The following is a 25,298-nucleotide window of genomic DNA, read 5'->3' on the forward strand; positions in this document are numbered from 1 at the left end:
TGGCCATTCCTGCTGTCAGGCAATTACGGGAGTTTTGGACTAGAAGAGGCTGAAAAATCAATAAATCAATCTAGATAAGGAAACTGCCATCAGGCACACGTCTAAGGTCAGAGATTGTAAGGGGTATTAGGAGTACAAACTCACATTTCTAAATCTGAGAAACGACTTTCCTTTGATGCTTCACTTTCGGCACTTCAGGAAATAATCTCCAGCTACTAGTATCTACTATCCGAATCAATCTGCTCACCACATCCAAAATGACCCCTTCTAAATCTTGGCTTTGGCCATGCTGCTTCCCTCCCCCAGTGACTTCTAGGCTCCCAAGTGCCCACAGGACACCCTCCAAATGCCTTCACCTGGTAATCAAGCTCCCCCCACCAAACTGCCTTCCCCACCATGCCTCCCACTCAAGATCCTCCTTGATTTTATAAGGCACAAGTTTGAGATGGCATGTGTGATCAATGAACCGTGAAACCTGGCAATATATGAACAGAATTCAGTATAACCAAATAAAATGGAAACTAGAGTTACCCTGACACAGGCAATGATACGTGTGATCACAATTGTGCTATGTAGTAATTATGGATAAATGATAGTAATTAGTATTTCTTTTGCATAACTAAAACCTGGTATTGCTAGGTTTACTGTCAGGAGGGTGGAAAGAAAACAAGGAACACGCAAGTGCTGTGATTTATCTCTGAAAGCTTCTGTAGCCCGACTTGAGCAGGATACACAGCCAGCCCTTGCTCTCCACACTTCAGGAAGAAGGGCTCAAAACCAAGAGTTACAGGATTGGCACTCAAAATTCCAAGAGTAAGAGTAGCCTCCAGAGACAAAAAGACATGGGTTCAAATCCCAACTCTGCAACTCACTAGGCAAGTTATTTAAGTCTTCAGTATCCTTGAGCCTCAGTTTCCTCCTCTGTGAAATGGGGACAATAATACCTATTAGTCATGGCATGAGAATGTGAAATAGTGCATGTGATACACTTCACACCAGCCTCGCGTGTAGTATACACTTGACAAATGGCGGTGGATATTACCATCTCCATGCAGGTTTTGACCCCAGCTCTCCCCGAAGATGGAGATCTGATATATCCATCATTGTTCACCTCTCCTCCCAAGCATCCTGCCTGTAGCTAGAGGGAGGCTGAGAGTTGGAAGAGATGAAAAAAACAGAAGGGAAGGAATGAGATAATGTCAGTCCTTTTGGAGAGACTATGTCTCTGGGCGTAGTCTCCAAAGCTGGGGATAGGGAGGAAGGAAGGAAGGATGCCGACAAATGAAAGGCAGTAAAAAGCTCCAAAGACAAATTCGGCTACATTGCAGCTGTGCCCACAGCTGCGGGTGGCCCTGCTTTCCTGCCAAGTTCTGGCTAATCCTTTAACTCTTGCTCCTGTCTCCCTACCTCTCTTGCCATCCTGAGAGTGATGGAGGAAAACCAAGAGCTGAAGAGATGCTTTGCTATCCTAGGAAGGGGAGGTCAGCCCCTATAAGGCTAGTTAGAATTCTGAATTGATTTACTATCCATTCCACATACTGTTATCAAATGCTTACCCCACACCAGGTGCTGAGCTATGCTCAGATGCCCTCAGAAACTGGGGTCTACAATGGGACTGTCATTATTTCAGATGTGATAGGAGTTACATAACACTGTGAAGAACATTAGCTCTATAGGGAAACTTCCAGGTTCTAAATGGTGACTTGGAAGAGAGTTTTGGAAACACAGTACACATACAGGAGTTGTAAACTAAGGATGGACATAGTAAGACAAGTGTAGGAAACATCTCTGCTTCTCCTTGGGAGGCAAAGCATTTTATTCAAATATTTGTGTTTGGTGCACAGCAGAAAGTAATCAAGTGTCTCCACCATCACCAGATGTCATTTCCTAGAAAACAAACAAAATCCCATCACTCCTTTATACAGAAACCATGTTGGCTGCCTATTGCTTGCCACATGCTATTGAAACTCCCCAACATGTTATTCAAGGTCTTCTGAAAACTGACCTGATACCCACCATTCATCTCCAGCCTGCCCCTTCTTGAATTTGTCCTAGGCTCTGGTCACAGTTTCTTCCCTGAGCACTCAAAGCACCTTCGTGTTGCTGAGCATTTCAAGTTATTGCTATTCCTTCTGACTTGCCATTACCACAGGCCTCCCTTGACCCCTTTGTGGCCTGGCAAACTCATACTCATCCTTCAAAACCCAGCTTACATGTTACCTTTTCTTCACCCATTTCCGAGGTACAGATTATATCTTCACCTCTAGATTCCAATACTCTTTGGCTTCCTTACCTATCACACATCACAGAAATTGTCCAACATCCCCATCAGGCAAAGGGTTAGTTCTCTCTGCAACCCCATCTCTACTGGAAGGGCTAGCTCTTGGTAGGGCCTCAATGTTTGTTTGCTGAGTAAAGTGATATTAAAATGAGCAACAATTGCAAAGTATTGGGAAACCCAAAACATCAGTTTTGAAACTGCAATGAACTTCAGAGCCACGAACGATTTGGCAACTTTGGTTGTTATTCTTCATCACATCCTAACCAGTTTCTCAGCACCAAGACTAGAGTTGGGTTCAAGAAATCACACCATACAAGGACCAACTGACAGGCTTCTGGTTCATTCCCACCAATTACAATTATTTTAGTAAGTTCCTGTTGGGTCTGTGGGATGGGATGAAAATGAGTGGAGTCACCCTGTTCCTCTTTAAAGGACTGCTGGGAGCTGGTTGGCCCCAAAAGAAGCAGTAAAGTCTCTAGGTTCTTCTTTTTGATGTCCCACAGGACACACAATGGGAAGGGTACCGGGGAGGAAACACCATGGTCACTTCCCCTTGGGCAGGCCACATTACTGTGGGTGCAGTAGAAATACAAAATGCAGTCTTATTCAGAGGAACAGAGAATATGTTCTGGAGGTCAGAGGCTCTGGCAGGGGAGGAATCAGACTAGAAGTAAAGCCTTTTCGTCTGTGGTAGGAAAAGACCTTTAAGGGAAGAAAAACTACAGTATTTAAGCAACAAAGTTTCCTCATTTCCCCATCCCATGGCCTTTCTATGTCTAATGCTATGATGTCTCATTTTAGTTTCCATTTGGAAACTTTCTTTAAATCTTATTGGAAGTAGAATATTAGTATATTCAATCTACAGTACATGCTCTTCAATAAAGTTCTAGAATATTAACAGCACATTACAATATGATATTAGTACCTCTAGAAATGCACTAAATGACACTTGGAATGAGTCTTCTAGATAGCATTTGAAAGATCGTGAAGCAAAAATTTTAAATTCCATTATGAGTGAGTGTACGGGTGTGCATTTTGTATGTGTGTGTTTTAACAGCTTGAGACATAACTCACCCATTGAATGTGTGGAATCCAATTTTTTTGGTACACTGACAGGATCACGCAACCATCTCTGCAAACTAATTTTAACTATCCTTCCCCCGAAAGAAACCCCTTACCCATTGGCTTTAACTCCCACCCCACCCACACACAACTCCCAGTCCCAGGCAACCACTAATCTGTCTGTCTCTATAGATTTGCCTTTTCCAGGCATTTCCTATAAATAGGATTATATAAGACGTGGTCTTTTGTGACTGGTTTCTTTCATTTAGCATAATGATGTTGGTTCATCCATATTATAACATGCCTTGGTAGTTAATTCCTTTTTATGGCCAAATAATATTGTAATCCATTCATCAGTTGATGGGCATTTGGGTTGTTTTCAACATGTGGCTATTATGAATAATGTCACAAACAGTTGTATACAAGTTTTTGTTTGGACATATGTTTTCATTTCTCTTGGATCTGTATCTAGAAGTATTATTGCTGGGTCATCTGATAACTTAATGTGTAAACTTTTGAGGAACTATCAAATCATTTACCAAAGTGGCAGTACCATTTTATTTTATTTTATCTTTTAATATATTTTTTTAATGTTTATTTATTTTTGAGACAGAGAGACAGAGCATGAACGGGGGAGGGTCAGAGAGAGGGAGACACAGAATCCGAAACAGGCTCCAGGCTCTGAGCTGTCAGCACAGAGCCCGACGCAGGGCTCGAATTCACGGACCGCGAGATCATGACCTGAGCCGAAGTCGGCCGCTTAACCGACTGAGCCACCCAGGCACCCCAATGGCAGTACCATTTTACATTACCACCAGCAGTATATGAAGGTTCCAATTCCTCCACATCCATACCACACACATTGCCTTCCTTTTTAATTTTGCCATTCCAGTAGCTTTGAGGTGGTATCTTATAGTTTTGATATGCATTTCTCAAAAAATTAATGATGTTAAGCATCTTTTCATGTGCTTATTGGCCATTTTTATGTCCTTTTTGGAGAAATATCTATTCAGACATCTCTGCCCATTTTTATTAGATTGTTTATTCTTTTATTATTGAGTTATGAGTTCTTTATATATTCTAGATACAAGTCCCTTCTCAGATATACGATTTGCAAATATCATCTTACTTTCTCCCATTCTGTGAGCTGGGAAATGGTATCGTTTGCAGGACAAAAGCTTTTAATTTTGATATAGTTCAATTTATCCACTTTTTCTTTTGTCATTTGTACTTTTGATGTTATATGAGGAAACCATTGCCTAATCCAAGGTCACAAAGATATACTCCTATGTTTTATTCTAAAAACTTTCTAGTTTCAGCCCTTACATTTAGGTCTACAATGCATTTTCAGCTAATATAGCGTGTTCTTAATACACATTGGTTAGTTATAAACATGTTAATAATTTGAAAATGTGAATTTTGGAGTAATCTTCCTTTTTCCCACTCTTCCTCCAAAATGCTTTTTACATTCCTACACAAGAAGCATCATTCAGCATAGAAAGATAGGTGAGTCACTGTCCCTGTATCAAGAATTCATAACTAGAAAGTTAAAACATACAATCTCATGAGTAGTGCCCTGTGTAAGACAAATTACTTGCTCTAGGCATAGCCAAAACACTTTTCAGACCAGAAACAAGACAGAGAGCACTTGAAATCACAGTTGTCTCCACCCCAGGATGTATGGTTGTTCCCATCACGGTTGCTAAGAGGAGGAAGGAAGCACTGAATGTAGGCTGTGGTGAGGGGATATCTTAGTGGAGGAAAAGACACCCAACATGTGGGTTTAGGATTTAGGGAGATGGAAATGGACAGGAAGTGAACACCCCAGGTGGCTGGAACAAAATGCAGCAAAGGCACAGAGATGGGGAAGCACAAAGAAAATCATCAATACAATAATTTTCTGTAGCCAGTGCAAAGGGATGGTGAAGATAGAATAGAAACACTGCACCCAGTGAGGGACACCGGGCTCCAGGCAAAGGAACTTGAATTATGTCCTATTTTGGGGGAAGGGTACCAGGCATGATGAGGTCGTGTCTGGGAATGTTGGACTCATGGCAGAGTCTACAGTGGTATAAGGAAAGGCAAGCACCAGAGCTAATCGCTCAGCCATAAAGTCCTAACTTGCTATTTGTCATGTCATTCACTCTTTCTTCTTTTCCTTAATATAAAGAGGGAAGTCTATTTCTGCATAGTTAACTTTAAAAAAAAAGATCATTTAAAAACCGGGTCCTTGGTGGGCTATTTAAAAGGGTCCTCTTCTGTGGGTTACCAAAGGAAACATTTGGAATGGCACGCTTGAGGCAGGAATTTTGCACACTTCATTGTGGGAAGTCAGCCCACCCAGCCTGACAGCCCAGTAGAGACAATCAAAAAATGGATTATTATGGAAATACAATTAGGGAGCTACTAAATCCTCTCAAATACAAGCAAAGCCTAATCCAGCATGTAACTCCAAAGGCAGGCAATGAGATGGGCCAGTTTCCCCTCTACCACACAAGCAGCCCATACTTAAACCTGTTGTTATATGTTTTTTTAGTCAATTGATCATTCCAACAAATGTGGAATAAATTTGTTCAGGAGTAAGGAGATTAAGCACGTGATTTAAGTGAGCAGAAGTTTAATACTTTTTTTAAGGCACAGATTGGCAGGGTGAAAGAAATCACCACGTTTTGAGAGGAGTGGTTCCTGAATGATAACTGTACCAATTAAGTTTCAAACACGTTTTCTGGCAGCATAAAGACAAGTGTATAATTTCCCTACTGAGTCTAGGTCATGTAAAGCTGTGTATTAAGAAAAAAGAAGTTGCGACCAGGATTATATAATTTTAACGGACAAAGTATTTGCAAAGATGGATAAGCTTGAGAATGTTTCAAATGCACACACGTTCCCCCCTCCCCCATCCAGCAGACTCCTGTAATTGATGCCAAGGCACAGTTTGAATGGGGACAGTAACCACCCCCCCCCCCCCCACACACACACACTGCGTTAAGAGTCCCTCTTTTGAGTAGGAACCAAGAGCTGTTTATTTCATGAGAACGAAAGAAGGAAAAAGACAACACTGGGAGTCCATTATGCTCATTATGAATCCTACAGATTCTCCTGCTATGGTTTTCATCTGTTTTCATCTTTCCTAACAGAAGGCTGTTGGGATACTCAGTTCTTGCTTAAGTCCCCACCTAAGCCAGGCCAATCTTCAAACAAAAAGCAGCTTTTCACTGGAGAACTTAAAAAAAAAAAAGAGTGGGTTGAAATGTCCTCACTTGAACTTAAAAGCTTAATGAGTCTTGGTGCCAAAGAGTGGGAGACTGGCCAAGTCAGCGAAGCCAACTGTGATATGGTCGAAAGACAAAGGAGAACCCTACACAGAAGGCCTATCAAATTCTTACCAGCCTGCTAAGGCCAAAATCAGTAAAGGCAAAAGGACCCAAGCTTGCTGAGATTTGAGTGAGCATCTGGGTTAGTGAAAGAGCTCCAGACAAAGCGTGCGAAGACACACTGCGCTCTACCGTCCCAGGTCTCCATCTCATCATTACGAAGGGAGGCGGGAAGAGCTCACCCAGATTGTTCACCTGCCAGGGCTGCTGTGAGGATTAAACAAGGGTTGGGTTTGCAGATACCGATCAAAGCAGTGGTGATTAGAAGGCATCAGTCTGGAGTCGCCAACAACCGGGCCGACCACACACAACCCCGTTTGCTGAGGACAGGCTCAGATTTCATTTGTCGTTCTAGTGTCTTGGCCAGTCGACACCCCTTTTTACTCTCAAAACCATCTCAATTGAATGACAAACTATATTATATAGTCGCTCTACAAAGAAGACATTAGGCCAGATGAACCTCTTTTCTTTTTTAATAGCTGAGGAAAATATTGCATATGTAGTTTACATTAGATAAGGACTCTACCAAGAGCCTACTGAAATGATGTAACAGAATGAGCCAGACTTACAACCAATGTGGAATCATGATCACTGGTCTGGCAGTTCTCAGAGACAGCTATTAATTGACAAAGGTCTCCAGTGCCTCTCTCTACCAGTAAGGCACACCTTTTCTTAGGTCTTGTGCAAGCTGACCTCTGCTGGGGCCCTGTAATACAGGTGACCACCAGCCTCTTAAAAGTCTTCTTAGTCTCCTTGGTTTCCAAGACATACTTTCCTGGGTTTCCTCTCATCTCTCTGATCCCCCTTTGTGAGCTTCTCTTTCTCTTGTCCCTGATCCGGTGGTGAAGCTTCCTCAAACGGAGACCTTGTTCTGCTATTCTTTCTTGATGTGATCTTTTCTGCAGAGAGACTGTCACAAATCACAGCTTGGCCCTGATGTCCAACAATGGCTGGCAAATCATATTTGAGGAAGTGAAAGGCATCGCTTCATCTCTAAGCTCCAGGCCCCTGTCCCTACAGTCCGCCGGACTGTCCCCTAGGTGGGCCTTCTATATCCAAAACTCACCTTGCCCAAACTGAAATCATGACCTCTCCCAACAAATAAAGGATCCTCTTCAGTGTGCATCAGGGGCCCTACTCTGTTTGCCATTAATAACTGAAACACTAGTTATTTTGTAGTCATTTCTTTCATTTATCTATATCCTTTACCTTACTAAGTCCTGTGATTTCTTCAGCATTCTTCTTATTTCCATTGTTCTGGAAGTCAAACCCAAAGTCCTTCCATGGCTTCCAAGGCCCTGAGCAATCTTGCTCCTGCCTCTTCCTCCTCTCCATCTACCCTCATCTCACACCATCATCCTCTGTTTCCTATATTTTGGCCCAAGGAGTCCCTTGTAATTCCTCTAATACACTTAGAGACCTAAGACATGTTACTCTTTCAGTCTATAACATGCTTCTTCCCTACTTCCATCTCCCCTCCTTATTTCCTGGCTAATCTCTACTCTTCATTCAGATCTCTACCTTAATGTCTCTTCTACAAGAGAAGTGGGGTTTATGCCCCTTGTGGAGTCAGGATTTAGATTCCAGATCTGATCAGGGCACCCCTGTTACATGATTTAATTGTAGAGTATACTAGACTTCCTAGTAACTTACCACACTTGTAAGTGGGCTTTTCAAAATGTTACTTGAATGAAGAAAAAGAAACCCTCCTTGTTGTCAGGCAGATCTCTTCTATGTATACTAAACACAGCATCCTCCTTTCTGACCCCAAACCTTGCCTTCTGCCCTTGTCTCTGTGTAGGATGCCTTTCTCTTTCCCTCAGACTATTCTCATTAAGTAAAATTCACTTGATGTAGCATCTCTCCAATAACTATCTCCCAAACTATAACAATCTTCCTTTGTCTAATGTCTTATTAAATCTTGGTCACTTGCATTTACTCACATATTGGTTTACACTGTTACTTAACTATTTTGTGAGTGTGTTCAAGCCCCAAAAACATTATAAAACTCTTGAAGATCAGGAATCACGCCTTCCATTCCCTTTTCATGTCTCTCAGTTCCTCCTTTGGGGCTGTGCAGAACATGGTCAACATCTAACAAATCCTCCATATGACAAAGTGTCTCCATGCAAAGTCACACCATCAACTTCTAACCTGTCCTAGAAGGCTAGTACACATCTGTGGCACACCACATCTCACGCTGAAATCAGGACAAGGATCCAGGACAAGCCTTCCTTCTTAGAATAAGCAGCTCATTCATCAGTGGTCATATAGACAAGTGTTTGCCAACAGATTTCTTATCTTCAGACAATTATTTCACCAACATAAGAACTGAGACAAAAATACACCAAGACATTCTCTGTTGGTCACTTATTATTTGCAAACTGACATATTCAGACTTTGCATTCCATGAAAACACATCTGTAGAACAAAACCCATAATTTGACCTCTATAACTCCAAAGAAGATGGGGATGTAGTGGAAGCTCTTATACTAAAAGTAGATACTTCTGTGCTTTGGTCTCTAGACTTCAGGGATGGCCCTATTCTTTATGTAAAAGTGTGTGTGTGTGTGTGTGTGTGTGTGTGTGTGTGTGTGTGTGTGTGTGTGAAAGAAGGGAGGGGAGGGGAGGCAGAGGAGGAAAGAGGAAAAAAGGAAAAAGGAGAAAAAGAAGAGGGCAGGGGACCGGAGGGGTGGGGACAGAGACAGAGGACGATACTGACAATGACAACTAAGACTAGGAGAAAGTTAACGTCACTGATGATTAGGTAATCTAGATAGCAATCTTACTACTGGACTCAATTTATTCAACAGGTGCGTGTAATAGACATGTTATGTGCCAGAACAGTGTCCAGTGAAGGAAATACAAAGATAAACAGAAGGGGTCTTCAGGAAGCTTTCACTCTGGTACAGGAAGTAGGTGTGGGACAAAGAGGTAGAAACACTGTGATACATGCCAGCCCTGAGGTGGTACAGGTCCTTAGAAGCCAGATGGGAACCTACTCACTCTGCCTGGAGGATTCTGGAACAGCTTCCCAGAGAAAGAAACCAGGCTGGAGAGAGTGAGAGGAAATGACATCACCACAGAGGTCAAGGTTACTGTTTTCAAAACAATCACTCTAGGCCTCAAGCTTCTGCCAGCCAAAGCTCATTATTCACAGATGATCAAGTTTGTAAGGGACTCAAACTTTCTTGCCCAGTTTTTGATCACAGGCTAGGCAAGAGAAGCTGGAAAGGAAAATCCCAGTTCGTTCATCCTGTAGCTTGTTGGCTGTCCTAGAGAAAGAGCTGATGGGTGCCCCTTGACATAGAGTTGCATTGACAATGTTATATTCATAATTGACTTCGGGCCTATTTCCAACAATAATAATGAGAACAGCTAGTGGTCCAGAGTGCCAAGCGAGCACCAAACACTGCTGAGTGTTTTACAGTATTCTCTTCCTGGAATCTCTCAGGGACCTTATGAGGTAGTGATTTCCTCATTCCATAGATGAAGGGAGACAAGTTAATATTTAAGTGTCTGCTATGTTCCACTCACTAAACAAAGAGATTTATCCATATCATCAATTCATTTAATCCTCAGAAGAACTCTATTAATTAGGTACAATTACATTGGTTTTTATAGCTAAGGAAACTGGGGTTCTAAGAAGTTAGGTAACTTGCTTGAGGACACATAGGAGACAAACCGAGGATGTGAGCTCTTAACTCGGTTGAACCATAGGAAACCACAGTTTCTGACTGTTTTTGGTCTATTAGTATAGTTGCATAGGATTCAACCTAAGTGTTCCCCGATCCATTCACTTTCCACTATACCATCTCCTAAAAGCACAGGAATTGGCTTTTGTTAAATGTGTATCTGTGGGTGGTAACAAAAAAGAAAGTAAATGGGGTGAGGGAGGATGAGAAATCAAACAGAGAAGGTAGGAGAACATATACCCTGTATGCTCAGTTCCCCTGAACAACATGGGGGTTAGGGGCACCTACCCCCTACATAGTTGAAAACTGATGTATAACTTTTGGCTTGCCCAAAACTTAACTACTATTAGCCTAATGTTGCCCAGAAGCCTTACTGATAATGTAAACAATCAATTAACATATATTTTGTATGTTATACATATTATATACTGCATTCTTACAATAAATAAATAATCTAGGGAAAAGAAAATGTTATTAAGAAAAGCATAAGGAAAAGAAAATACATTTATAGCACTGCACTGTATTTATCAAAAAAATCCTCACGTTAGTGGACCCACACAATTCAAACTATGTTGTTCAAGGGCTAACTATATTATCATCTTGCCATACTTACTTGATCTCTTTCTGCATATGCCTCTTTTTTCCTGAACATTTGCATCCAGTTGCAGGCTATATGCATAATCCTTATATTATTCTTATAACTTTTCTATGAGTTTGAAATTTTTCAAAATAAAAAGTTGGGTGGAAGAAGGACTTCTAAAAGGTCCTGAACGGGGCGCGCCTGGGTGGCTCAGTCTGTTAAGCATCTGGTTCTTGGTTTAGGCTCAGGTCAAGATCTCAGTTTGATAGGTTTGAGCCCCACAACTTATCAGTGCAGAGTGCACTTGGGATTCTCTATCTCCCCACCTCTCTCTTCCCCTCCCCTACTCGTGCTGTCTCTGTCTCTCTCAAAATAAGCTTAAAAAAAAAAAAAAAAGTCCTGAGAAAATCTTTTCTAAAAAGTTATTTCATTTACCTGAACAGCATTTTTGCACTGCCCAAACTCACTTAACTTTATGTGGGTAAACAATTACATCCAAAATTTATCCCATAGTCCTTATGGGCTGGCAAACTTTCTGTAAAGGATCAGATAGTAAACATTCTAGGCTCTATGAGCCATATACCAACTCTTGTCTTGTTTTACTTACAACCCTCTTAAAATATAAAAACCATTCTTAGTGAGAAAACCAGTACAAAAACAGGCCAAAGGCCATAATTTGCCAACCCCTGATATAGATAGAATTCCATAGAGTTCTATCTAAATAATAAAGTCATAGCCAGGAAACCAAGTCAGAAACTTTCCTTTCTGGAATTATTTCAAAACAGTCTGATCCAGGGACAGGGAAGTAGACGGCAGTCATCAGCAACACTGTACTGGGAGGGACTTCCTTAGGGAATAGTTATTTGCAGCCTTCCTTTTAAACCCTGAAGTCACATATCTGCCACATTTTGACCCCATTTTATTTACTGCTCCGCAGAGGACTCACATCATTTGATCGTTTAACCTCCAAACTTCAAGTACACACAGTTGGCAAAATCAACAGAGAAAGAGAGAAATGATTACAGCAAAAACACATCTACTAGAATTCTACTTGGCACACGCAGAGTCTGGTTTGTACTTGCTATTACCGTGAGTTATGCATTTATGCCGAAGTATTACTGAAGATGGGGGCAGCCTATGCAAAGCCATGGGTACTGCACTTGACAGGCAAAGTCAAAAAAAGCTCCCAGGGTGACTCTGACGCTACTCCATTTCCACCTTATATGCTGCCTGTAGGCGCCAGTCTTTTCTCTCTTGTCTCTGTAGTCCTTAGTAAACATCAGCACCCTTGCCTTTGTCTCCATCTGCTTTGACGGCTGTATGTAAGAAAGCTGAAATCCCTACATCTTCTGCAGACTAGAGCCTCCTTAGCCTCTTCGCTCTCTCATGCTTTCACTCTCATGGGACTTGCCTTCTTAAGAAGGACCACCAGGCCCTTGATACTTACATCCCAAGACCACCAACCCCATGCAGTCCTCCTTCACACTCCGTCATGCTGAGACCTAGTGGTTATCCTCTGCACTGCCCTCCTCTGCTAGCTCAGTGTTTTCTGGCACCAATTCCATGCCACCATCACTAACCTCCAACCAAACCTCTTGCTTCTCTCTCCCACTGAAATCCCAACTGTAGGCACAGGACAGTCGTTCAGAGCAAAAGCTAAGGAATCAGACTTCTGAATGTAAAGCTTTCTTATCTGTATAACCTCAGCCAAGTTATTGAATCCTCTGTGCCGCTCTTCGTTCCTCTGTAAAATGGGTATGATAATAGTTCTTACAGGCCACATGAAAGTTTGGTAAGAAGGGAAATCAGGCCCCAGGCACAGAAGGGTGACCTCTGTTTGATGAGAACTATGAATTTTTTTTCAGACTCATAAACAACTCAGGAAATGTTTAGTGAACAAAGAGCATGTCTCTCCAGTTGCAACCACCATTTAGAGCTGATCTAACTCAGACAAAAAGACGAGAGTTTGCTGAACAAAAGGAATCATTCACTGATGCCGTTCATGTATTTTTCAACTGGGGTCATTACACTATTACAAGACACCAACTGGGCTTCTGTTTTGAATAATATAAAGTTGAAAAACCCAACAATTTTTAAAAAGAGGGCTGTATGTTATGAAAGCCTGTCTCAGAAGAGCTGAATTGCTAGTTTTCTAAATCTGAAATTATAGGGATTTCTTCTTACGTTGTTAAGCGTTGCTACATGAGTGGAGGTTTGCAGTTAGAACTCCTGAATCACCAGCATCCACGAAACTCCCTCTGCTTCTACAGAGTGGCACAGCCTTACACATGCTTCTCTACGCTCCAAACACAGGTGCCTAAAAACTGTATGGATCCACTGTCTGGGAACCCACACTTTCCTGAGACCCTCCAAACGGAGTTTCCTGCCTTTTGGTCCTTGCCATCAACCAGCCCCACCCCTGGAACAGTGCAAGTCCCTCTTCTTGCCAGATGGGTCTCTGGATACAAGTCCCAGAAAACAAACCTGCTGATCTCAGTCTACAGCAGCCCAGTATGCTCCAGCTTGGATAAAACTTAGCCGTGCCCCCGCCCTGACCAAAGACGAGGGGAAAATCTTCCTCCATTGCTCCCAACCTTCAGTGCATTCAGCTTTGGGGCCATGCTTTAGTTTCTCATTGCTCTGTGGGTCCTGGACTTAGAAATCTGTTTGTATCTGGTTTCTCCAGCTGCTGACCCAGCTTTCCCTCAAAGCCTCTGACTGAGACTCATGCTACTGGCTCTTTTGATGCAGTTCATTTCACCTTAGCAAACTCTGCTGGAGCTGCCAGCTGGAGTCCCACAAGGAAGCCAAGACTTGACCCTGGTCCTCAGACTCCTTCAAATACACCAGTGGGTCTAATCTTCCACGTGTAGAAGACTTAGACAATAACTCACTTATTTTGGCCGTTCAGCAACACTTGTCCAAGCCTCTGTGTTGGCCAGTTCACTCAGCGTCATTCTTGGCTGTCAGCAGTCCAAACCCTTTGTAACTTAAGGAGGCCCCTGGCTATCATCTGTGCCTCTATCTTGGCTAACCATAATATTTCCTAGGCCCAAGCCCCATCCCTCCACCCCTAAACAACTCTAACATTCAGTAATGTGTTTGTGAAAGGCCAATGGATAGTGCCACTGCTCACATGACAGAATCCATCCTCTGACTCAACATCTTTATCTAGGTAAGAAGCAAGTTCTATGCGTGCAAATGTCTCCAGACCCAGAGCTTCAGCTTCAGATGAGCCTTCTCAGTCTAAAGTCTGGCAAGCAATGCTACTCCTTCACAGATTTGTTCACGGGAATATAGTGGAGAGACGGACGCCTACAAGAGTTTTTGAAGCAAATGTTAGCTAAACAAAAATTGGTACCAAAGACCCACCTCAACAGAATTAAGACAGCATGATGCACATAAATTAGATCAGATTGTGGCTAGTCTGTAACATCAGGAGAAGGCTAAGCCCAGAATCACTGGAGAAGCAGGTGTTAGAACACAAGGGAAGTATCTGGAGCCCGCCTGGGTTTATCTCTGGGGAGATGCTAAACTAAGTATGGTTTATGTAAGAGATGAGCTCAGATTTAGATTTAATAAAGGGAAAAGAGGCAATGAGGGAAGTAAAGTATGAGAAGAGAGAAGAGGCTCCACAGGAAGGAAGGAATGGAAACAGCAATCAGGGCATGTTAATTTCTCTTTGAGGAAAAAAGGACAGTGGGGAGCAGGAAAAAAATGCTGGCATGAACTGTGTTAAAAAGTGCTGCCTAATAATCAACATTTGTATAGCAGATGTAATTTTTCAAAGCACCTCACCCACATTATCTCATTGAAATTCATAAAAAGTTTATGAAGTAAGCAAGAGTTGTAACTTTTCATTACCATTTTAGAAAGAAAAGACTGAGACTCAAGAAAGTTAAATGATCTAAGGGGTACACTAAGACTTGCATTTCTAGCTCTCAGGCTCCAAAACCGGAAGCCTTTCAACTACATTGGTAGGTCCCAAACAATATTCTGGAAGTCGCCAAAATAAAGGTGCATTCTATGTAATTTCACATCCACAAAGTTCAAGATATAAGGCAAATAAATGCTATGGTGGTAGAAATTAGAACAGTGTTTTTCTAGAGGTGGTTGAGATGGATTGGGAGGGGACAAGAGGGAATTTGCTGTCCTATATCTTCATCAGGGTTTAGGCTACATGCATGTACACAGTTCTCAAAATCCATCAGGTTGTATATCTGGAGCTGTGCTTTTCCTGTATGTACATTTCACCTCAATGGAACAAAAATCAGTAACTGAATTATAGAGCCTATTAAGTTCAAGTTTGGAGACCTTAAAGTGTATGTTCATCCATCTCCAAGTGTTAAGTCTCTAGTTTATTTTGTGTCTAGAACCACTTCACAGAAAGCTCTTGAAACCATCCCCACAGCCGTGCTTTATGACAAAACCCAGGTTCAAACCATAAAAGTTAAACATGGCAGTTATTGTTCACATTTGAAATTTGCCAGTAGCATAATATATTCAAAATGCGTCAGGGGAGCAAGCCCAGTGATGAACATTAACTGCCATGCTTTAAGAAGTTGTAAGTAATTAGATGCATTGCTTCACATGGCACAAATTGCTTTTGCTTGGGGGATACAGGGGAGAAAAGCTGCTACTTTCACTACAAATGGGTCCACATCCTTCCAATTACCTGGGCCCAGATTCCTACATTACAAATATTGGTTGGAGCTGAGTAGCAGCTACCAGATACATCTTCTTTACCTGATTAGAAATGCCACAGTCCCCATCACTTCCCCCCCTACCGTACGCTAAAACTTCCTCACCTACTTAGGTTTACTGCCTAGCCCAGTGATTTTTTAAAATCTCAGAATCAAACTATGAATAAAATGCAAAACAAAATACGAAGCTTTACAGATGAACTGAACAGTATTGATGATTCTTCTTGAGCAAAACCAATTGAACAATAGGCTATACTTACTCGCAGAGAAGGATTCCATTTTCTAACCCTGTCCGAAAATCTTTATCACCAAAACTTCTGCCGGTTACTTGCTGGAAAAAAAAGAGAGAGGGAGAGAGAGAGAGCATAAATTTTTCTTTTTTAATCAAGAATTTCAATTTTTTTTTTTTTTTTTTAATATTTAAGAGGCTTGAAATAACTGGTGGCATTCCAAGAATGGAGAAAATCTGTTAGGTCTGAATTTCTTTTCTATGTGTAGTTTGCTGAGATCAGCTAATCCTAAATGTAGACCATTATTTTGAAGCTTTTTCCTACCCAATTCCTTAAATTGTTTGTTCTTCCTGATAAGGGTGTTACTTTTAGGGTTTGGCCATGATAAGTCAAGGCCACAGCCTCAATCCACACACTTTCAAAAAAGCCTGCAGAAAGCACCACCTAAGGATAAAACATCTGTTTGTTAAAATATTATGGGGGGGGTGAGTAGTGGGGAAGATACAGACACCTATCCTCAAGAGACAAACATCAAGACAGGAATATTAAAGCCAATATCCATACTAACTTGGTGTGAAAGAGGAAAATAAAAGCTGGAAAGGAATGACTAACAACACAGGACTGATGACCATTCTTGATACCTCTGGCTCTCAGCAGCCCTTTGCCCTAGGCACCTAGGGCAATCATTTGTTCATTCAGTAAGTATATATTGACTATCTAGAATATGCCAGGTAAAAATGTATACTAAAAACCCTAAAGCAACCTTTAAAACAGCAAAATAAAAAGTTACACTTAATAAGCTTAAAAAGGAAATAAAACGGAATCATAATACTCTTAACAATGAAAAAAGACAGAAAAAGAGGAAAAGAGAATACAGAACATATGGAATAAAAAGTAAATAACAACACAATAAACTTAAACCTAACCATATCAATAAGTACATTAAATATAAATGGACTAAATATCCCCGATTAAAAGACAGACATTGTCAGATTGGAAATAAAAAGTAAAACCGAACTATGTGGTGCCTAGGAGAAATGCACTTTAAAGATAAAGAGAGAAGTAGGTTAAAGATAGAAGAATAGAAAAAGATAATAACATGCTAATGCTAATTTTAAAAAGCTGGATATTAATATCAAAGAAAATTTTAGAAAAAATAATAATACCAAGGACAGAGAAAGTCATTTCATAATGACACAAGGTTTAGCTCATCAGGAAGACATAAAAATCCTAAACATTTTTACATTTAATAAAAACTTCAAAATACATAAACCAAAAAAAGTCTGTGAAGAGAAATAGACAAATTCACAACTAGAGCCAGAAGTATGTTATCTCTCTTTCATAACTGATAAGTAGACAAAAAATCAATAAGGATATAGAAGACTTGAACAACACTGTCAACCAAATTGACTTAATTGACATTTCAACAATACTTCACCCTACAGTAGCAGAATACATATTTTTTTTCCTAAGTTCACAGTGAACATGTATTGAGATAGACCAATTTCTGGGTCTGTAAACAAGTCTCCACAAACTTAAAAGAATTCAATTCATAAAAGAGCATGTCATCTGGCCACAGTGGAATTAAATTTGAAATTAGTAACAGAAATATCTTAGGAAAAAAATCCCCAAATAATTTTAAATTAAGTGACACAATGTTAAACCTATTGATCAAAGAAGAAATAAAAAGAAATTAGAATATATTTTGTAGTGGAAGAATGTGACAAAGACACTAAAGCAGTATTTTGGGGAAATGTATAGCACAAAACACCTATATCAGAAAAAAAAAAATCTCAAATCAATAAATTCTGCTTCTACCTTAAGCAAATTAAGCCCAAATTAGGTAGGAAAAAAAAGGAAAAAAACTGTATCAGTTGAAATCAATCAAACAGAAAACCAAAAAGCAATACAGAAAAAAATCAATGAAATGAAAAGTTACTTACTTGAGACCAATAAAATTGAGAAAACTTTAGCCAGATTGATACATCTTTGGCTAATAAAATCGACAACCTTTGGTTTTTAGCCAAAAAAGAAAGACACAACTTACCAACAACAGGAATGACACAGATGATATCATTACATATTTTATAGACATTAAAAGAATAATGGGGGTGCCTGGGTGGCTTAGTCGGTTGGGCGTCCGACTTCGGCTCAGGTCATGATCTCACAGTTTGTGGGTTTGAGCCCCGCACTGGGCTCTGTGCTGACAGCTTGGAGCCTGGAGCCTGTTTCGAATTCTGTGTCTCCTTCTCTCTCTTCCCCTCCCCCACCTGAGCTCTGTCTCTCTCTGTCTCTCAAAAATAAATAAATGTAAAAACAATTTTTTAATTAAAAAAATTAAGAGGGAACATTACAAATAAATTTATACTAATACATTCACCAACTTAGATGAACTAGAGAAATTTCTTGACACAATCAACCAAGTTCATTCAACAAAGAAATAGGTAACTTCCCCAGAAGGTTTACCTGGTAAATTACAACAACTATATAAAAAAAAAAAATAATGCAATTCTACACAAGCTATTCCAAGCAACTGAAGAGGAAAGCATACTTCTCAATTCATTCTATGAGACCAGCATTACCTGATTCCAAAACCAGACAAGAATATTATTACAAAATAGACAGATACACACACACACACACACACACACACACACACACACACACACACACAATGTGCCAACATGTTACCTCTTCATGGTGGAAAGCAGGTGTGATTTTTATTTTCTTCTTTAAATTTTCCCTATTTTCCTAAAGCGTTGTACAATTAATACACACTACTAATCATCAGAAAATCCAATGTTGTTTGATGTCTGTTTTTTTATTTTTTTAATATTTATTTATTTTTGAGAGAGAAACAGAGAGAGACAGAGCTCAAGCAGGGGAGGGGCAAAGAGACAGGGAGACACAGAATCCAAAGCAGGCTCCAGGCTCCGAGCTGTCAGTACAGAGTCCAGGGCGGGGCTCGAACCCACAAACTGCAGATCATAACCTGAGCTCAAGTCAGATACTTAACCCACTGAGCCACCCAGGTGCCCCTGTTGTTTGTATTTTAAAGAGCAGTCTAAGGAAACTAAGTGATCCCAACTTTTCCTTGTAAACCATAGTTCAAATTGTATTACTAAACATCCTCATTGCCAATCCCACTAGAAAGGCAAATCAAAAGTCAATAAAATGTATGCCTGAAGGAAAGAGGAAAGAAGGAAGGAAGGAAGGAAGGAAGGAAGGAAGGAAGGAAGGAAGGAAGGAAGGAAGGGAGGGAGGGAGGGAGGGAGGGAGGGAGGGAGGGAGGGAGAAAGGAAGGAAGGAGAAAGGAAGAAGGAAGTCCTTTGTTAATATCTTCTCATTCTTATTTAAGGGATGGTGAGAAAATGTATAAAAAGTATTTTGTATTTACAGTTTGTAAATAAATAGGAAAGATGTCCTTTACAAAGCTAAGATTTTAAACACAGACTTTAAACAGTTTAGCATTTTCTTCCTGAATCCTAATTTATATTCTCAAAACACCACTAATATCTATAAAACTGACCCCTATTCACCAAGAAGTCATTAGAAAATTTTGAAAACATTTTCCCCCAGGTCTTTACATTTTTGTTAAAATTATTATGTTCTAGCACAAATGGTGCTAACTAACAATGAAACCCAAGAGAATTTACCTACATCTATTACAGAATCTCTGGCCAAGATAACCCAGCCCCTTTCCATTTATTGAGCCATAATGACGGGCAGGGCCTAGAGATAGAAATACAAATGAGACATGGTCACTGCATGCAGAAGGCTCACAGACTGCAGAGGAGAGCAGATATCTAAATTCATACCATAAATAGACAGTAACAGGACCATTAAGATTATAAGAAAATATTGGTGGTCCATGGACCACCTAAAGTGCCCATGTGCTATTTAAAATTATATTGTATATGACATGTAGTCAGTGAAATATTGCAAGTAGATATGTTTAACAGTCCCAAGTCAGCCTGCTAATCCACATCCTCCAAGATGTAGTCTGATTAAATTCAATTTCCTAGACTGCCAATTCTGGAGATGGGAACAAACGCCATGCATTTGGAGGAAGGTGATCATTTCTGCCTCTATTCTTTTGCTTCCTTCCTTGCTCCTGCGTCTACAGGTCCCAGCATAACCTTCTCACTGCTCTCCACTGACTTTAATGTCTCCCTTTCTTCCAGGGCCACGTTATTTAGTATAGAGGTGTCTAGATCTTTGTTGGGAGGGTCATCAGTGGAATAGACCCCAGAAATTCAACAAGGACCATGCCACTGAAGAGTTAGGTTCTTAGACTAGTAGCAGCAGCATCTTTACCTGGAATTAACATTAGAAATACAGACTATCAGTCCTCCCATTCCTATAAGACCTACTTAATCAGAACCGCATCCAAAAAAGATCCCCATGATTCACATGCAAAGTAAAATTTACAAAGCCCTGAACTAGTATACAAAAGTAAGCCAACAGTTCAGAATCAGAAAAGGAGGACCTTCAACTGGAATCAGGATTTTGAATGAACTGTCTCAACAACGCCTCTCAGTAACATCTTTATCATGGGTTTACAATGCCACACATTTATTTTAACTCTAAAGACTAATTACTATTCCCTTAATGACAGCATAAGCCATTGCTATAAAAAACAATATGGCTGCCAAGATTCAACCACCATTACCAACAATCTGTGAGCAAGGTAAGGGAACAATAACCACCCAAACTCTTCACTAACCTTCCCACCTGGATTCCAACTGACTAAGGACTCTCAATAACCTCTCAGACAAGGTGCTGGCCAAGCCATGAGCTCCTTATGATTTTCCAAGGACACAGAGCAGGATGGGAAGATCTAGTAAAGTTCTTAAAGAGAACCTGAAATGGGGACCTGGGACATGGAGTGGGTGGTGAGAGAATCCAGGTTCAGGAGCATCCCAGGACTAGCAGTGGAAGAGCAACTTGAAATGTCAAGAGCACTTTATCATTTCCCCTAAATCCTGCTCTCCCCTCGCTGCTGATCCTCACCCATCTGATCAATTAATCCTTGCAGCTTCATCCTTGCAGTTGTTCAGCTTAGCACAAGGGCTCAGCTGACCCTTACCTTTCATACCAATCACACCCACCAACAAATTCTGTTGATTTTCCCTTCAAAACTTATCGCGAATCCAACCACTTCTCACTGCTTCCATGCTACCACCTACTCCAAGCCACCATCATCTTATACCTGGATAAGTCCCTTACCTGGCTTCAGTGCTTCTACCTTGCCTCCCTTCCATCTATTCTCAATAGAGCAGCCAGAGGAATCCCATAAAGTTGGATCATGTCACTACTCCACTTAAAACCCCTCAATACCTCCTCATCTCACTCATAGTAAAAGCCAAAGTTCCTTCAGTTCCCTGAAGGTATTCACCAGAAAAACAAGCAAACAAGCAACAACAACAAAAAACTGATAGGAGCACATGGGCCAAACCCTAGACACCACCATGACGTCAAGGGTGGCCATAATGAACATCTCCCCATTCAAAGAGATCCTCAGAAGCACTTATGGTGGCAGTTATATCCACATCTACGTCCTGTGTGCGTTTCAGGAAAGCACAGATTTCTTTCTAGAAATAACAGAAAGAAATTCTAGAAATTTCTTTCTTTCAAGAAATAACAGATTTCTTTCCTGCTTTATGGTTCAGGGTTAATTCGCTTTCATTACTAAGCAAAAGATTTGCTATTTACAGCAATGGAGGGACATGCTATAAGTGTCAGATTAAAATACGCAATGAATGGATAACTTACCGGAACATTGATTGTTTTAAAGGAAAAGGAGCACTTTCATCTATCTTAGCAATTAAGCAAAAGCAGAAGCAAGAGGACATCACAATGTGTCATCACACTATTTTATGCACATAATTATGTTTTTAATTTAATTTAATTTTTTTCCAATTATATTTAGTTCTTTTTTGAATTTTATTTTTTATTTTTTAAAATTTACATCCAAATTAGTTAGCATATAGTGCAACAATGATTTCAGGAGTAGATTCCTTAGTGCCCCTTACCCACTTAGCCCATCCCCCTCCCACAACCCCTCCAGTACCCTCTGTTTGTTCTCCATATTTATGAGTCTCTTCTGTTTTGTCCCCCTTCCTGTTTTGTTTTTTTTTTTTAATTTTTTTTTTTCAACGTTTATTTATTTTTGGGACAGAGAGAGACAGAGCATGAACGGGGGAGGGGCAGAGAGAGAGGGAGACACAGAATCAGAAGCAGGCTCCAGGCTCTGAGCCATCAGCCCAGAGCCTGACGCGGGGCTCGAACTCACGGACCGCGAGATCGTGACCTGGCTGAAGTCGGACGCTTAACCGACTGCGCCACCCAGGCGCCCCTAACTTCTTCTTTTTTTTTTTTTAATTTTTTTTTTCCCCTTCCTGTTTTTATATTATTTTTATTTCCCTTCCCTTATGTGCATCTGTTTTGTCTCTTAAGGTCCTCATCTGAGTGAAGTCATATGATTTTTGTCTTTCTCTGACTAATTTCACTTAACATCATACTCTCCAGTTCCATCCACGTAGTTGCAAATGGCAAGATTTCATTCTTTTTGATTGCCGAGTAATACTCCATTGTATATATATATACCACATCTTCTTTATCCACTCATCCATCGATGGACATTTGGGCTCTTTCCATACTTTGGCTATTGTTTATAGTGCTGCTATAAACATGGGGGTGCATGTGTCCCTTCGAAACAGCACACCCGTATGTCGTGGATAAATGCATAGTAGTGCAATTGCTGGGTCATAGGGTAGTTACATTTTTAATTTTTTGAGGAACCTCCATACTGTTTTCCAGAGTGGCCACACCAGCTTGCATTGCCACCAACAATGCAAAAGAGATCCTCTTTCTCCACATCCTCGCCAACATGTGTTGTTGCCTGAGTTGCTAATGTGAGCCAATCTGACAGGTGTAAGGTGGTATCTCATTGTGGTTTTGATTTGTATTTCCCTGATGATGAGTGATGCTGAGCATTTTTTCATGTGTCAGTTGGCCATCTGGATGTGTTTTTTGGAGAAGTGTCTACTCATGTCTTTTGCCCGTTTCTTCACTGGATTATTTGTTTTTTGGGTGTTGAGTTTGAGAAGTTATAGATTTCTGGATTCTAACCCTTTATCTGATATGTCATTTGCAAATATCTTCTCCCATTCTGTCGGTTGCCTTTTAGTTTTGCTGATTGTTTCCTTCACTATATGCACGTAATTATTAAGTAAGCTCATCTGTATTTGATTTCCCTCTCATTGATCTAAAAGGTAATTATGTTTCTGAGTCTGTTCATGTCAATGGCACTACTCTAAACCATTCAAATAACTGAAATATGGAGGATTTAAAAAAAACAGTCTAATAAAAATCCACAGAACTTTATGGTGATATTTTTATGATGTGTTTATAATGTAACACGTTATATATCAAAATGCTACACTTTGCTAATGACTTTGTTACCACTGTTATTAATTGCCATGAATAGCCAAAGATTGCCAAGAATCAGTCTCCCAGCCTGATCATTACCATTTATACAAACTGTATTTCAGAAATGTTTTCATAATCTTCAGGGTTTTTTTTAAATGCAATCTGGTGGGTAAACTGAAGTCCACCAATAAACTGTAAGCCTGAAGGGGATTTTAATATTCTTTAATGTTTTTTATTTATTTTTGAGAAAGAGAAAGCATGAGCAGGGGAGAGGCAGAGAGACAGGGGACAGATCCAAAGTGGGCTCTGTGCTGAGAGCAGCAAGCCAATGCGGGGCTCGAACTCACAAACCATGAGATCATGACCTAAGCCGAAGTCTGATGCTCAACCGACTGAGCCACCTAGGTGTCCCAATGAAGAAGATTTTAAATAAATGTTGGAAACCCTATTATAATGATCTTAAGAGGAGATTCTATTGGCTGACAAATAATGGTCCCTGGATTCAAGCAATTGAAGAAAATACAGAATTTAATATAGATTGACTTAACTTTTGAAAACCATGGATATTTTCTCTAAATTGCTGTACAAAAACAGGTACGTTTGATATTACATTATTATTTTGTTTATTGTCCAGCTCCACCCAGTCAGGTGAGAATGGGAAATTTTCTTTGTTCTCTTCACGTTTGCATACTCTGTGCCTAGAAAAGTACTTGGCTCACAGTAGGTACTCAATAAATATTTGTTGAAATAATAATAATAAAAAAAGGTATGCTTTCAGAAGGTAGTGATTTCCTACTATAAACAGTAAATGAAAAATAATACCTCTTTAAAATTCACCAAAGAAGATTATCTGTGGCTTATTATGCTTCCTTGTCTTCTGATCATATTTGACTTATTTAATAAAAAAGGACATTTCTGCATATTTTCACACTTAAATTGCAAAATAAAACAGTACAGAACTGCTCTTATTTTTCACATTTACTGAGAAACAAATCCGCTGCTATTTCCGTCTCCTTTGTGGGGTTGCTAGAAAAATCAAACCAAGTTTCTATGGGAACTCTTCATAAACAATCATAAGTCATATTCCTCTGAACCAGAATTAGCAGCCAACCAATCAATCATCTACTGAATACCTATTTCATCCCAGGCAAAGTAATAGGTGTGTGTGTGTGAAACCAAAATAACAAGCTCTGTACCCTACCCAGTAAGAGTCCACAATCCAAGGGGAAAGATCGAACAGTATAGTAGGTGTTGGAAGAGAAATATGGACACAGCTCTGCAAGACCAGAGAGGAAGCAATTAACACGAATTGCACAACTAAAGGAATAGTTGAAGGATAACAGTTCACCTTCACATACTAACTACCGTATCACATCCCTCTCTGTTCTAGATGCTCGCCAAATATTATTTTATGTAATCCTCATAACAACCCAGTAAGGTGGATCCTAGGACTATTACCATTTTAAAGTCAAGGAAACCTAGACACAGAGAGGTTAAGTAAGTTGCCCAAGGACACAAATCTACTAAATAGGAGAGCCAGGATCAAACCCTGGTAGTGTGACTGCAGAGTTCATGTTCCTAAGCACAATTCTGTGCAGTATCTGAGCAAAGGAATGAACTCTCTCTGCCTAAGACAGTCAAGGAAAACCTTTGAGGAGCTGACATTTGAGTTGGTCCTGAAGGATAAGAGGGATTCTCCAAAGTATGAAGATGAAGTGGGACACTCCAGGCAGACACAAAGACTTGTACGGGTTTCTCTGAGCAAAGAGGAAAAGTTCTAAGGGCTGACCACAGGAGGGAGGCAGGTGGGGAGGGGCGGGGTGGTAGAACATGACGTGCCAGAGTGAGCATGGCCCAGACAGTAAAGGATCTACGTGTTACAATTATGGGTTGTACTCGATCCTGAAACAAAAGAGATACCCCTGAAACAAAAGAAGAT

The 25,298-nt window shown here is 40.4% G+C and overlaps 1 protein-coding gene across 12 annotated transcripts in view; it reads right to left on the reverse strand.

Annotated features, from left to right (window-relative positions):
- Positions 1–25,298, reverse strand: part of LIMCH1 (LIM and calponin homology domains 1) — a 331,834-nt gene that overhangs the window by 188,479 nt on the left and 118,057 nt on the right. For all 12 annotated transcript variants that reach the window (XM_086705163.1, XM_086705162.1, XM_086705161.1 and 9 more), the window contains exon 2: positions 15,956–16,026. In XM_086705163.1, coding sequence (XP_086561289.1) covers positions 15,956–16,026 — 71 coding nt within the window. The remainder of the gene's footprint in view (positions 1–15,955; positions 16,027–25,298) is intronic.

This window comes from Puma concolor, chromosome B1 (assembly GCF_028749965.1).
Source record: "Puma concolor isolate L17-30 chromosome B1, mPumCon1.1.hap2, whole genome shotgun sequence".
Classification (NCBI taxonomy): Eukaryota; Metazoa; Chordata; class Mammalia; order Carnivora; family Felidae; genus Puma; species Puma concolor.